This window comes from Micropterus dolomieu, linkage group LG11 (genome assembly GCF_021292245.1).
Source record: "Micropterus dolomieu isolate WLL.071019.BEF.003 ecotype Adirondacks linkage group LG11, ASM2129224v1, whole genome shotgun sequence".
Taxonomy (NCBI): Eukaryota; Metazoa; Chordata; class Actinopteri; order Centrarchiformes; family Centrarchidae; genus Micropterus; species Micropterus dolomieu.
In genome coordinates, this window is record NC_060160.1 from 5,767,368 (window position 1) to 5,782,057 (window position 14,690).

General features: G+C 39.2%; 1 protein-coding gene across 1 annotated transcript; it reads left to right on the top strand.

The window, feature by feature from the left end:
• The first annotated feature begins 12,838 nt into the window (after positions 1-12,838).
• Positions 12,839-13,972, top strand: LOC123978548 (G-protein coupled receptor 151). The gene has a single exon (XM_046061817.1). The coding sequence runs from the start codon at positions 12,839-12,841 to the stop codon at positions 13,970-13,972; it is 1,134 nt and encodes a 377-aa protein (XP_045917773.1).
• The last annotated feature ends 718 nt before the right edge of the window (positions 13,973-14,690 follow it).

Sequence of the window (14,690 nt, forward strand, 5' to 3'; positions counted from 1 at the left end):
TATACAATATATACAAAATATTGACAGGTAAGTTTAATCAATCATCTGTTACTGTTGGCAGTTAGGCTCCAGTTTAAGATGATACGTTAACTTCCTGTTTACTGTTGATTGCTCCTGAGTGGATAGCGCTTCCTGGCAAACAATTTACAATTACTAATCTCTTTACCTGCTCCGACACTCCTGAAGTTTCTATATTCCAACCCGATGAAGTAAATCAATAGTTTGAATCTTGCTAGTAGTAATTTCAGGAGGACTCTAGTACTTAATTTCCAAATAGCTGGTGTAACCAATACAGATGAAAAAAACAGTCTCAACAAAAGATCCATTTAGAAGTTGTTCTGGAGCTTTTGATCAAGTCACATATAGAAGTTCATGAAACCATTGGCTGCCTTAAAGATAGAAAAACATTCAGCTACCCAGCTGCAGAGAAGTAATAAAATACAAAAATTTTTGTTATAACTCATCTGACATGTATATTTGCGTGCTGCAGAAGGACTTCTGTTAATGTTTTCTGGTCCAACCTGCCTTCACCCTGCTGCTTTTGTTAAATTTCTCCTCTACCTTCACAGTGAAGAGGATAGGTCAGTCAGTGATCAGCCAAGGCCCAGAGCAACACAATTTTATTTGTAAGGCACGACACGGGGAATGACATTTAACTTGTTATTATTTCCCAGAGAAGATTAATGATAAATTGTCCATTATTTTTCCTTAAAAGTGAAAGATAAGACCACAGTCATTTGCCCTGAAGCCAGAGTGCCACCACTATGCAAAATGACAGCCAATTATCGGGGCCTAGTTTGGGATAATGACTTTACAATGAATCTTTTGATTGAAATGTAACTCGGTTGGCCGTGGGCAAAGTGCAAAAAAAAAAAAAAATTGAATACAAAAGTTACAGAAACAATGAGCTCTATATAACTGTGTTCATCTCTTTCTCTAGGTCTCTCGCCCTCCCTCTCTTTCCACTCCTCTTTAGAAATAGCTATAAGAGAAAGCCAGAGACATGCATATATTGATGGAAAAATTATTAAGTCGCAGAGGGCTTGCAGCAAACATAAATTAGCATATTCAGGGTAAATATGCAGACTATTTACGATAATAAGACCGGATTATTCAATTCAATGAATGTTAAATAGATGAGGAAATGGTATGTGTCTTATCTAGTCAAAGCTTCTATTCATTTTAATCGCTTCCCAATTGAACTCTTCATTTTATTCTCTCTGAGTTATTGTTCCCATTCCAGCCAGCGATGGCACCTATAGGTCCTGGGAGATTTCTGCCGGTCACGTGGTTTAAGTGGCGTTCACCTTATTCTCGGCAGAAATGGAGAAAGTCGACGTCACCCTGAGGCCAGCATCATGATAAGCCCCTTTTCATTATGCACAGGGGCCGATGGAGAACAAGATAAGCAGGGCCTTGTGTGGCGGGAACATACAAGTCATCTAGATTAAATAAAAATGCCTTTTTTCCTACAGCATAGGTCCATAAACAAAACACATTTGGTTTCTTATTGTGTGTATTAAAACTTTTAACTTTAATCAGTTTGACCATGTTTGTGTGTGTGTGTGTGTGTGTGTGTGTGTGTGTGTGTGTGTGTGTGCGCGTGCGTATATTCATATAATATAGTCTTTCTGACATACGTTTACAAAGACTCACAGACTGCTACTGCTGCAGGCTTTTCTTCTCTTTCACCAGTTTCATAAAACACCATAAAAGACACATTTGAACTAATTATGAAACCGCCTACATGCGGAACAGATTGAATGTAAGCCCTTTCAGGTCTTGGAGGGGTTTCATAGGGTTCTTTTGTGTGAAAATGAAGTGTAATTTGGTTGTTATTTCACACTCACTGCACAAACAAGTGACTGAAGTTATACACAGACTCCTAAGTAGGCCCGATGTTAATGTAAATAATGAATAAATATGAATGTAAATGTAAAAAAGGCTCAGCAAATTCCCAAAACAGCTGATCACTGTAGTTTTTAGCAGACATTAGGAGTAAATAGTGCAAATGCTGTGTACAATGGGCTGCAGATACGTTTTTTTCACTATTGAGTATTTATAGCAGCAGCACGGTGTACGTGTGTGATTGACTCAAAATAAAACTCAGAACATGTAACTCAGTGCAACAGCAACGGCAATGAAGCTCTATAGCTCAGAGGATGAAGATATATCAGGCACACAATACATGTTAGAAGGATCCATCATGCTGCGGTGTTTTAGATTTCTGAATGTGTCAATATTTCAGAGCCGTTGATTTCCATGTATTTGACTACAGTATGGAAATCAACTTGGAGAGTTGTATTATCATTACGTAGTAGTTTGCACAAGCAAACTCACAAGTGTAAATGCTAACTGATTTAGGAGATGCAGATGAACTAAATAACTTTTGTTTTATTTTATTTTATTTTTTTTACATATGAACAATGTAGAGAGGACTGAGGACAGCTCAACAGTGGTTGTCCAGGGAGGAGAGTCTGTTTTCTTTCAGCATTCTGTTTCAGCCTAAAGCCAGACATTTTAATCTTTGTTTGTTTGTTTAATCTTGTTCCTCAAAAGACAATTGTTTTTTGAAATACTATATTACTGTCTTCATGTGTGTGTGGGTTTGTATTGAAGGGGCCTTTATCGGCCGAGGAACGGAGGGCTCTGCAGCGGGTGATTATAACTGCTCAGAAGATCATTGGTACCCATCTCCTGAGCATCAGTGATATCGGTGAGGTGAGGTGACTGCATAGAGGCCAAAGGATACTAAAGAATAGTACCCACCCAGCCACAGCCTGTTCACCCTGCTGCCTTCTGGGAAGAGATATAGAAGTTTCAGCTGCCGCACCACCAGACTGCAGAGCAGCTTTTTTTTTTTCCCCCAGGCTATCAGACTCTTAAGCTCAAATTCATCTTCAGCTCTGCTCCATTTTATTTCTGTTTACCATTTTTATAATTGCTTCTGTATTAATGTATATTGTCTGCTTTGTAGCAGAAGGGATATTGTGAAAAAATAAATCTACCTACCTACCTACCATTAATCTGTGTACATAGTCATATTGTGGGGACCCCATAAAGGGTAACGTTGGTTTAGATTTAGGTTTTTCTCCAAGATATTGATGTAGGTCTGTGTAATGTCGTCTGAAGTGATGAAAACACAACTGTGTATGTGTGTATGTATTTTTAATTTATTATTATTACTATTTTATGTACATATTACTTTTGACTGTATGTAGGCTATTTAATGTAAAGCACTGTGACTGACGAAATCTACGCGTCTTCCCACTTTGTATTATGAAAAAAGTCAAGTGAAGGTAAAAATAAAGGTAGAAAAATAAACCACAAGTGTCCACAGTGACCACACATTCAGGCCCAAAAAGATATATAACCGAGGATCTTTGGCTGATAAGAGCAAACTGGTTTAACCTGGTTTACCTCCTGAACCAGGTAGAATAGATCATCCACTAATTCCAGGTTTGCCTGCACCTGCTGTCCACATGTTGAAGTCTCCTTGAGCAACACACTGAACCCTAAGTTGCTCCTAATTATCAGGTTGGCACCTTGCATGGTAGCTTGCTGCCATCAGGGTGTGTGTGAATGGGTGAATGACAAACTGTAAAGGCTACCTCTGTACATGATACGGGAAAAGGTGTTTTCTCTTTAGATATATCAGTAATTAAATAAAGTAGTATGAATAAACGTATTTTAGAGCAAATTAGTCCAATATCTTTTACATTTCAACTTTGCACACCCTTAAGAAAGTGGCTGTAGTTACTTTCACCATACAATGAATAGTTAATTGCCAGCCTTACATGCGGTTCTCTAACATAAATAAAATACACATCACCGTAAAAGGGATCCATATGTGGATTGAACAAGATTTTCATTCATGCTGGTTTCAATTTCCATCACTTGAGCTATTTAATCTCAAATACAACCCAACACAGTATTTGTACTGATTCAGCCACTCTCTCCATCAGCTGGCAACAAATGTGCCAAAGTCTCCATCTAGTGGCTGTGAGACTAAATGGCTTTGGATTCATTTACACAAACTATCTATCATCTGCTGCCATTTGCTGCCATCTGCTGTTCACTGTACTGGTATTTTCATATGGAAAAGACATGCTGTTTGGTAAAATATAAATTATGTTCTACGGAGATGAGGGGACTCTAACAACTTAGTTAAACTGAAGTGGGGAAATACCTTCATATGTGGTAAAATATTATATCATAACTAAAATGTTATTTATTTAGAAATAATCTGTAATTATGTATTTATGTTTACTTTTATATCCTGCTGCATGTTAGCAGGTAATTGATTCAAAATTAATCCATGAATATGTGGAGTGAAAAATGTTTTTCCTTCCTCTGTCACATGGTGGCGCTCTTCTATTATTTATTTCCAGTATTGCCAAAGTATTTCTGCTGGTCACACATTTTCTATCATTGTTGACATGAAACCCAGAAAACCCACTCACAATATTCTGCAGTCTGGTGGTTTCACTACCTTGAAACCCCTTGATACCAAAATAAAGTAATTTTAAAATAAAGTAATTTATTTACACACTAAAACTCTTTGATTTGCTGCATTATTCGAATTCTTATTGTTCACTATCGTAGCCTGTTCAACAAGGCCATTATCAGTCATTGTCACCCTGCATTTTATTTCACTGCACACACATATTGTTTGAACTTGTGACAAATAAATCTTTGTAGAGAAGATCAAAAAAATAAGTGAAGTAAAACGTACAGTATTTCCCACTGAAGTAAAAGGCAGCTTTAAAATGAAGCACTCAAGTAAAGCACAAGTACCAAATGATTGTCCTTGAGTAAATGTACTTAGTTAAACAGCTTAATACCCTAAATGTGACAGATGATAAGCTATTAGTGTCCATGTCATGATCAGTCAGCAGCAGAAAGCAGCATAGAGAAAACCTTCCGCAAAAAAAGAGGGTAATGGGAGTAATAATCAGTAAACCCATAATCTAAACAGTATATGCTCATACAATGTATCCAGTTGCATATGTCTAGGCTTGTTATGTATCATGATTAAAGGAGAGAAAAAAAGAAAAGCCTACATCTCCATCTGCTCCCCCTCCCATACACACTATAATAAAAAAAACAAAACAACATTAATTATTTGCTATTTTGCAGGCGGGAGACTGCCCTTTTGCTAAAGGGAGTCATTTATCCCTATGCATGACGCCTGAAACAAATGAACAAAAACAACCATGGAGGTAATGATGTTTCACAAATCTAATACAGATTTATTAGCACAAGCAGGGAAATTAAAACGGTTAAAGAGGTGAAATGCATTTGCTGTCAGCTCTGCAAGTCAAGTGGTTGTGTCATGTTAACTGTTTGTCTTGCCACCTATAGGGGCAACTTGATGTCAGCAGCTATCGCTCTCCATCTTGAGCTTCCGTTTAATGCCGGGGAAACTTGAAAGCGGTCAGTTTTCATGTCCAACAGGGTCCACAACAAATTGCTAATCACTTCTCCAGTTCTGAGCAATAACATCAATAAGGAGAGGCTCTGATAACAACACGGTTTATGTCTGCAGTCACCAGGGGAGACCTTTTTATCTTTGATCTCTCTGAATAGGGCTAATGACAAAAACCTGCATTTGTTTGCTTTGATACTGTAAAAGCTTTTCTGCATCAAGGGATCCGGGACAGAAATGTATAATGGCAAGGTCTGCTTTTTAGGGTAGACATCCCTGTGGTCAAAAAAGTACTTCATCTTTGTTTCTACTCTGAAATATCTCCAAAGGGAAGGTTATTGGAGTTCATTTAGACTCTTACCCAGCTCTGGGTTTTTGTTCATGTTCTCCCCCCGCCTCTTTATCATTTTCTTTTACCCGTTATTTTGTCTTTCTCTGGCGCTGTAAAAGCCTTAGGGGGGGTGGGGTGGGGTGGTGGTGGGGGGGTGTGAGGGATCCAACTCTCACACAATACTGATTCAGTCTAGGCTGGAGTGGTGGATGCAGGGATGAAAAAGAAAAAAAAACTCTTGGGCATTTGCTGTTGTATCTCAGTTGGTCTGGGTTGTTTCCCAAGAAAAAAGCCCACAATTACAGTCTGAGTACCAGACACTACACGTAGGCGCACGTACATATGCATTCATAAAGAACTCTTTCATCCTTGCAAGGCCCCGCTGAGAAACAGTTTTGTTCCAAGATGAGACTGCCTCCATTTATAACTGACTTATTGTCTCGAATGACGCACAGTACAGCACATTAATGCACCTTTTAAATGATAATAGCAAACATGATTGAAAAAATAATAACACTTCATAAGGACAAGATCTTCTTCAAGTTATTTCCCCCTCAAATAGATTTAAAGAGATTTTGAATCGATAGTGATTAGTATCATTCTATCACACCCACAATATATTAGAATAAGATTGGGAGTCTACATAAATTTACATTTATTCATTTGGCAGACGCTTTTATTCAAAGCGACTTACATTCGTGGGAACATCAGTTCAATAAAGTAAAATATCTACAAATGACAATAGATACTAGTAAGAGCAGCAATAAATACTAATGACAGCCATTAGTGCATACTGCATATTTAGCGGGATAAATACCTAGGGGAAGAAGTAAGAGTGTACAGCCAGAGTCTACAGCCATGCTGGCTCTATGAGCAGTGCTCACTAATTGCCATTGCTAGCATGTGATGCTAACATGCTGACTTTTAAGCAGGTATGATATTTTCCTTGTTCACCATCTCACTTTAGCAAATTAGCATGCTAACAGTTGCACAACTGATGATGATGGGAATGTCAACAGTTAGGTCATAAACCAAAGTATTGGACAAACTAAAATTTTGACCTGATGATGGTGCTAGATGAGAAGTCAGAAGCCCACCAAAGTTGTTTCAGTGCAGCCTGAGAGGAACATGAATGTTTGTACCAGATTTCAGTTTAGTATAGTATTATAGAATTAATTTCAAAGTATATGTACTTGTTTATGAAGCCAAACGTATCTTAGCACATTGAATTATTAATGTAGGTCTATTGATTTTTTTAGGATTCTAAGAGTGTAATTGCCTACTGGATGCTTTGTCATTAACTTTTGCACCGACATTCACAAACCTCACAGGATGAATCTAAAGGACTTTGGGACATGTCCCCACCCCATTTTGAAATGACAGATTTTGTCCCCATCCCTTTTTAAAAGCATATTTTCTTAAAAAAAAAACATTCTGACATGTAGCTTACCGTTAAATAACAAATGAAAATGCCTTTCGAAAGGTTTATTTGTTCATTAAGAAAACATGCAATGCAATTAAAATATAGACAAAACAAATGTGCATTGTCCAAAAAAAGTAACTAAGTAAAAAATAAATAAATAAAAGCTACTGATTATAAAATGACCCAAAAACATGCATGCACCAATCAGTAGCCTAACTTTAATAACTTCTTGACAGTTTCTTTTTGGCCAAATTTTCCGTTCTCTCCCTGTGAACATGACAAAAGAGGAGGGAAGACTAAATCATGCCTACATATGTGTTGCCTCAGCAGGGATGATATTACATTGAATACATCAAAAGTTGATCTATAGGAGAAACAGATCTGAAAGCAACAAAGAATGCCTGAGAGCTGCATGGCATTATATTGTATCATATATATTTTGAAATTTCAAATGTTACCAGGATTTTGTGTTTCCATTTACATAAATAAAAACATTTCCACCGTAAATTGGTGCAGAAACTTTCACCAGAATGCAGTGAATGATGTTGCAACTCTGCAAGAGAAGTGTTGTTCAAATTAGGGTTATTAATTATTTATATGATTTTTCATCCTAGACTCATGAAAATGTGCAGGTCCTGTCATGTGGGGAGACTATAAGTAGAGCATCTCTGTGTAAAGAAATGCAGATTTGAGTGTTACATTTTGTGCTACAATGATGGTTTTTCAGAAGCTAAATCAGTGGAAGCTGAAACCTACTCATATTCTTGCCTTGCACAGTCTATAACATATCAATTATCTCTGATTACTGCACGCCGCGAGGGCAGCACTCCTGCTTGTGCTATTATATCATCCCTCTAAATATTACAAGAGCGTTTTCCCCCTCTGCAATCACACTATGTAACTATTCATTCATTAGATCTGAAGCTCCAGAGTTGCTTTATAGCCTCCCTATCCCTCCATATCTCACACTACTTCATGATGCCTCACATCTTCCTAACCCCATACTGTGATAGTGGCTCCTGTCTCTTAGCAACCAGCCCTCTTAGAGGAGGTGACAGCATTTGAGTGGGCACCCTCACCTCTCTACACACAGCCCCACCACCATACCACCTCCCCCACCCTCCCCCTCCCTCCCCTTCATCATCCGGATGCTCTTCAAGTCAAGTAAACACACCTCACTCTGTGGTGCAGCCTGCTTCATGCACTTATGCATTAATGTCACTGTATTAGACTGATAATGAGCCTGGATTGTCTTTTTTTGTTTCAGTTTATTCATTCATATTTTAATCAATGAATCACAATGTGAATACCTCTAGTAAAACAGAACACAATATGGTTCATTCATATTTATGTGTGACCACTATACTGAACTTGTATCAGATTATTCAGATCAGGTGTCGTCTAACATAATCAATACAGTTTCTTTGTCAGTGTCATTATAAACATTCAGTGTTTCCACTATCAGCTACATTCATTAGGTCATAGCGGGCCGCTAACTTTTTAGTATCACAGCAATCCCCGGAATAAAGTTACCTTACATAAAAGTTATTCAAATGAGGAGCATGGTGAATTTGGGAAAAAGAAAGAACTGGTATCAGATCTGTTTGAGCAGAAACTACAAATTGAGGTTTTAGAATAAATACATTTGGAGGGAAAACGTTGCATCAGTGCATCCCTAATCAGTGTTGGTGTTTCTCTATTTACCCATATAAAACATTATATAAATTGCAAGGGAATGTGGAGGAGAACTGCCTGAAAAATAACCTCCAGGGGCTTGAAGAGAGACTAGACTCTAGTAGCATGCACAATTTGTGTGTATCAATAATTCTAGACATAGTATAAAACTGAGCCATAGTTTTGCATGGAACTTGACAACAGTGCATCCCATAAATCTTTTACACAAATATAATAAATCAGTCACAGTCATAATACACACACACACACACACACACACACACACACACACACATCAAGATCACTTATTCATAATACATGCAAGCATACACAAACTATGATTAACAGAGCATACACTTGTGTGGTGTTTGTTAGAGTTTTCATAAGACAAAAAATGATTAAAAAAAGATTAATCTGCCTTTAGACTTAGACAAAAATAGCAGTTTGACCCAACTTATATGATAATAAATGTTAGTTGGCTAAAAGAAATGATTTCAGGACTCTCTTGAAAAGAACCTTACCCCTTCTTTCCATGACACCCCTTCATTACCATTCTTCCCAGTGTCAGTTTAGTTTAACATACAGATGGTCCAAAATATGGAATTCTGTAGTCATAGTTTTTGGTTTTAGTTTAGTTATTTCCTGTTTTTTTCCTGAGTCTTTCCTCATGTGTCTTGGGTTACATTACATTACATGTCCTGCCTTTGTTTGTTTTCCCGCCAGTTTTGATGGTCTGCCACCTGATTAGTTTCACTTATCCTGCCCTCACTTCGTCCTCGTCTCAAGTGGTCCTAGAGTGTTTTCCAGTGTTTTAGACTTTGTTTTTGAACTTTGCATCTTATTTGTTGGATTTCTGGCCTGCCCCCTTTGTATTTGTTTGCTTTTTGGACTATTTATCTGGTTTTGACTTGTTCCTGCTTGTCTACTCTGTAAGCCTTTTTGTATATTGAATTTGTTCATTAAATAATTTCAACTGTACCTGCTCTGCCTCCGGTGTTTGCATTAGGGCCCAATCCCTTGTGTTCCTGTAACCTCGCTTGCGTAATAGTGAAATTCTCTGCCTTTACACCAGAGATGCTCACAAGTCTTTGAGCTAGAGTCCAAGTCAAGTCTCAAGCCTTTAAGCTAGAATCCAAGTCAAGTCTCAAGTCTCTTGTGGTTTTAATGAATGGTGTTTCACCTGCAGCATTCAATCCAGGCTTGCTTCTGTAACTATAACCTGTTTTTCACTTGAAGGGCACAACCATGTAATGTGAAATGCAATTAATGACAGCTTAAACTACTGTAAGTCAAAACATCCCCCAGATTCTCAAACCAGTGTAACGTTATAACTAAATAAAACTGTAGAGCCTGTTCTCATCTCAGGGCGTCATAACTGTAACGTTGCATGATCAACAATAACCCTTTAACCTGTTAGCAGCGGGACGTAAGTGATTATGGTAGTCTACCACCACAAGTTTGGCAACTAAACAAACGCTCATTCATCTTTTCATAATGAACGGAGTTAACCTCTCGTAGGTCGTAGCTAAAGCAAGAAGCAAGCGTTAGATGACCAAATCTGAGCTACGCATGTTTACTGACCCATTTTGCGTTCATCGCTTCTTTGTTTGGGCCTTGTTGTATGAAGTTTTAAAGCCAAAGTTTATGATGAATGGCACAGCAGCTGCCGGTGTTTGTTGTCTCTCTACGTTACATAGGCAGGTTATACGGAGGGAGGGGAAGCTCATCAGAAGTTTCCTAAAAATAAACATTGTTCACGAGTCCTGCACCTCAAGTCCGAGTCAAGTGTGAAGTCTTTTGAGGACGAGTCTCAAGTCGAGTCTGAAGTCACTGTGTGTGCGACTTAAGTCGGACTCGAGTCCGCGTCTCAAACTCAAGTCACCAATCTCGCTTTACACCATTTGAATTTGTCTTCATAGCATGTAAAATGAACTATAAAAACAAACCAATCTGGAGATGATTAACTTGATAAACACTTAGGACACCTAACTGAAGGAATATAGATGAATGTCTCTGATGTAGGCCTACCCAACTTATTATTCTTACTGCTTTTTTCTGAAGATGGCATATGGGCTCAAGTTTGGTCTGAGTAGCCTACTAGCCCAAGCTATATTAGCCTACAATAATTATTATATGGATGGAAACCATTTAGAAATATTACACAGTGGCTACCTTAATGCTGATCAAGTGACTGGTTTTGCCTGGTGTACCAATACTCTTGTCCATTTTCATAGTTATGGCCCTGATTAAATTCAGCAAGCAGAACTGTAAGGAATCATATAGGTATGGGGATGTTATGAATTCTCATTGGTTTTTCAATTTCTAAAAAATAATCAAGTTAGTATGCAGTAAATTTTTACATAATTGTTGAATGGATTTTGGACTGGATTCTCTGCAGCTGTTATCCAGAAGGTTAAATTAGTCAGACTGATCAATACTGGATTTTTGAGGCAGATACTGATATTGATATTTGAGAGTAATATAAATTTGACAACAATATAGCCCCTGATATTAATGCTTTCGTTCATTCAACATTAAGAGGTAAAGTAATTTTTTTAAGTAACTCTGTCCAAAACATGTATAGAGAGATGGATCTGGAAAATAAACTTGTCAGTGCTCTCTGCCGCGTAATGCTGTTCTCCTCTCCTCTCACATATCTTACGCTACTAATCAGCCAACATACCAACACTGACATAGCTGCAGGAAGCCAATAACAGCTGATGTACTGGCCAGGCTTATATATTGATCAAGTGCTAATCTCCAACCTACAAGGTATTCTTAGCTGCTTATAGCTGATCTATAAAACAGCTGTAACTGACTTACTACCAATGATTACTTACATAAAGGGTGCCTAATGGAAAGTGACAACACCAACAGTGATACAATTCTTAAGAGACATGCCTTTGGTGTGAGAAACCCAGGTACAATTCCCACTGTGACACATCCACCAATGTGTCCCTGAGAAAGACACTTAACCTCTCGTTGCTCCAGAGGTGTGCAACCTCTGACTTATATAGCAATTGTAAGCTGCTTTGGTTAAAAAAGTGAGCTAAATGAAGAAATTTAAATGTAATAGCTAGCATTAGCTACCATAATACAAGTGGTAGACCAAGTTTGGCTGTGTTTTATTAAATATTAGTTCAACATTTCATTTTTTAGAGAAAAAATGCACCTTTAAATGTTTTATACATGGACAGAATAAGTACCTTAGTACCAAGATGTCCTGGAGAGGCCCCCAGTGGGTCCCCAGTAAAAAGAGGAATCATTTATTTTTGTTATAATTCCATCTAGAAGTAACACAATGACAGAACATATGACTATTTTGGTCATGGGTTTTATACACTTAGTGTAAGATAAACCTAGAAAGAAAATATCTTAATGGGGGTCTGTGGTCTAATATGTGTCAATTTAGGGGTCCTTGATGTGATAAAGTTTGAGAAAACTGCTTTAAAGGGTCACAAAAATACTGAGTTTAAACCTAAATGTTGTCACCTAAGTTTGTCCTGAAATTAATTAATGTTAGGTTATTTACATATTAACACACGATTTATGCACAAAATGTTACATTTACATTAGCCTACAGCTTTTGCATCATGATGTAATTATTATTTAAACATTTCATGTGTTTTAGTGCCGTGAACCCCTTTGGGGTTTGAAATATAAATCACATCCCGCTGCGCTCACATTTGGTCTGGCTGCAGCCTGGAGCCACACTGATCAAATGACGTGAGTGGTTGACGATGCTAAATGACAGCACTTGAAATAGCCTACCTGCCATCCTACTCACCCACTTGCTGATGCGATCACGACCACGTTCACAGCGTTTCAGCACCGCGGCGCGCAGGACAGCTCCTCCGCCTTTTTGTCCTCCAGGACGATAATCTGCGGAGAAAAGTGGAACTCAACGCAAAAAACAACGTTTCTCATTTCTTTTGTTGGCTGCATTTTTTTCACTTTAAGGATCTCGAACTTTAAAGAAGAGATGGATATTGATCGTCCTGCAAATGTGTCATTTTTTGATTTCGTTGGAGGAGTTCAACTTCTCCAGGGGGAGGACACCAGGACAGCCATGCCTGTCATCCTCATCGGGATCTGCGTGTCCGGAGCGGTTGGGAATTTGCTCGTTTTGCTAATTTTCATCCGTGACTTTAGAAACGGAAAGGGCTCAGAGGTGAAAGCGCTCCTCGCCTCTCTTGCCTCCACGGACTTGGTGATCCTGCTGTTGTGCGCCCCCGTGCGCGCCGTCACCTACTACAAGCAGACCTGGACCTTGGGGAGCTTTGTCTGCAGCACTACGGACTGGTTCCAGCACTCTTGTGTGGTTGCAAAAACTTTAATCCTTGCAGTCACCACCAGAGCCAAACACACTATTGTTCCCAGAACCGCCACGGGTCCACTTTACAACCCAACGTGGATTCACGGAGCCCTGGCGTTCATTTGGATTTTGTCAATGATGTTTCCGATTCCCCAGATGCTTTTTGCCTCTACGGTGCAGCATGGCCGCGACACTATTTGCGTCTCTGAAATGCCAGTGTGCGCGTCTGACTTCATGAGATTCTTCTACAAGATTTATCCAACTGCGACCTATGTGGTGCCGGTCATCTTTACAATTGCCTACTACACAAAAACGCTGCACACTGCGGTGAATCACGCACCCAGCCCGCAGCATCAGAGCAAGGTTATCCTGGTTTTACTGTGTCTGAGTGGCGCCCTCGGGCTCATGCTGCTGCCAGAGTGGGGGACATTCACCTGGATAAGGCTCGGGTATAACAAACCTCCCGTCGGTTTGATCATCTTTGCGCAAGTCCTCCTTTACGCATGCAGCTCCCTGTCTCCGGTGATCTTAATGACCATGTACGACGACGTGCGCCAAGGACTGATCACCATCTGGTTCATCGGGACCTGCAGAGGCCCAAAGCACCTCCCCAGGATCAAGTGTCCAAAAACGGAGGGGAACGGAGCAGAACTCGGAGCCAACGCCGTCGCCAACGCGGTGTCACAGGAGAAGGAGAAGACCTTCCCAGATGTGGAGCACTTTTGGACAGGGCGCAGAAACACACACGTCGAGGAGGAGCAGGATCCGGTTCCGTGGGAGAGAGAGGAGAAAATGTTGTAGTGAATCAGATGTGTCTTTTTTAGCAGAAGATTTCAACTTGTTCTCAACTGGTTTCTAGTGTGTTGACCCACAGTGCAGACCCTCGTTGAACGGCTGTAGCGGCCTGTTTGATGTCGTGAGCTTGATTAGATGTAAACTAAACTTGTACACTATCATGTTTTGATGTTACACATGTTTCTACTATCTATTTTGAATATTCTTGTCTGCAGTATTGCTGCACTGTCAAGTAGAGCACCTTTAATAGCGGAGGTTTGTACAAATATGAAGCCAGTATTTAAAATATCCAGGAAACTCGAGCATCAGAGGATTTGTTGTGATCGTGTAAGTGTGATGCATAACATGGATATTAAAACATTCTCAAATATGGACTGCTCTGTTTTTTTTTTCCAACGGCTATAAACACACCCAGTCTACCTTAATCACGGATGAAATATAATTCTACCATCAAATCTCTCCATTTAATTCAGAAGGTTATGAGATGAAATGCACTGTGCAGTCAGAGATCATTTCTCCATATTAAATTCACAACTAATCCATCTGCATGTTTCAGGTCAAGTTAATCATGGTATTTCAGTGCAAGCAGCAGTTTGGCAGTTTTAGGAAGTAGTAGTGTAAAAGCAGGTCAGTATCCATGTCTTCATCATGTCAGCATGAATGACTGCAGAGTCTCAGTCACACCAACAGAGACTTCAGCACGTTTTGATTTAACTGTTTGCAC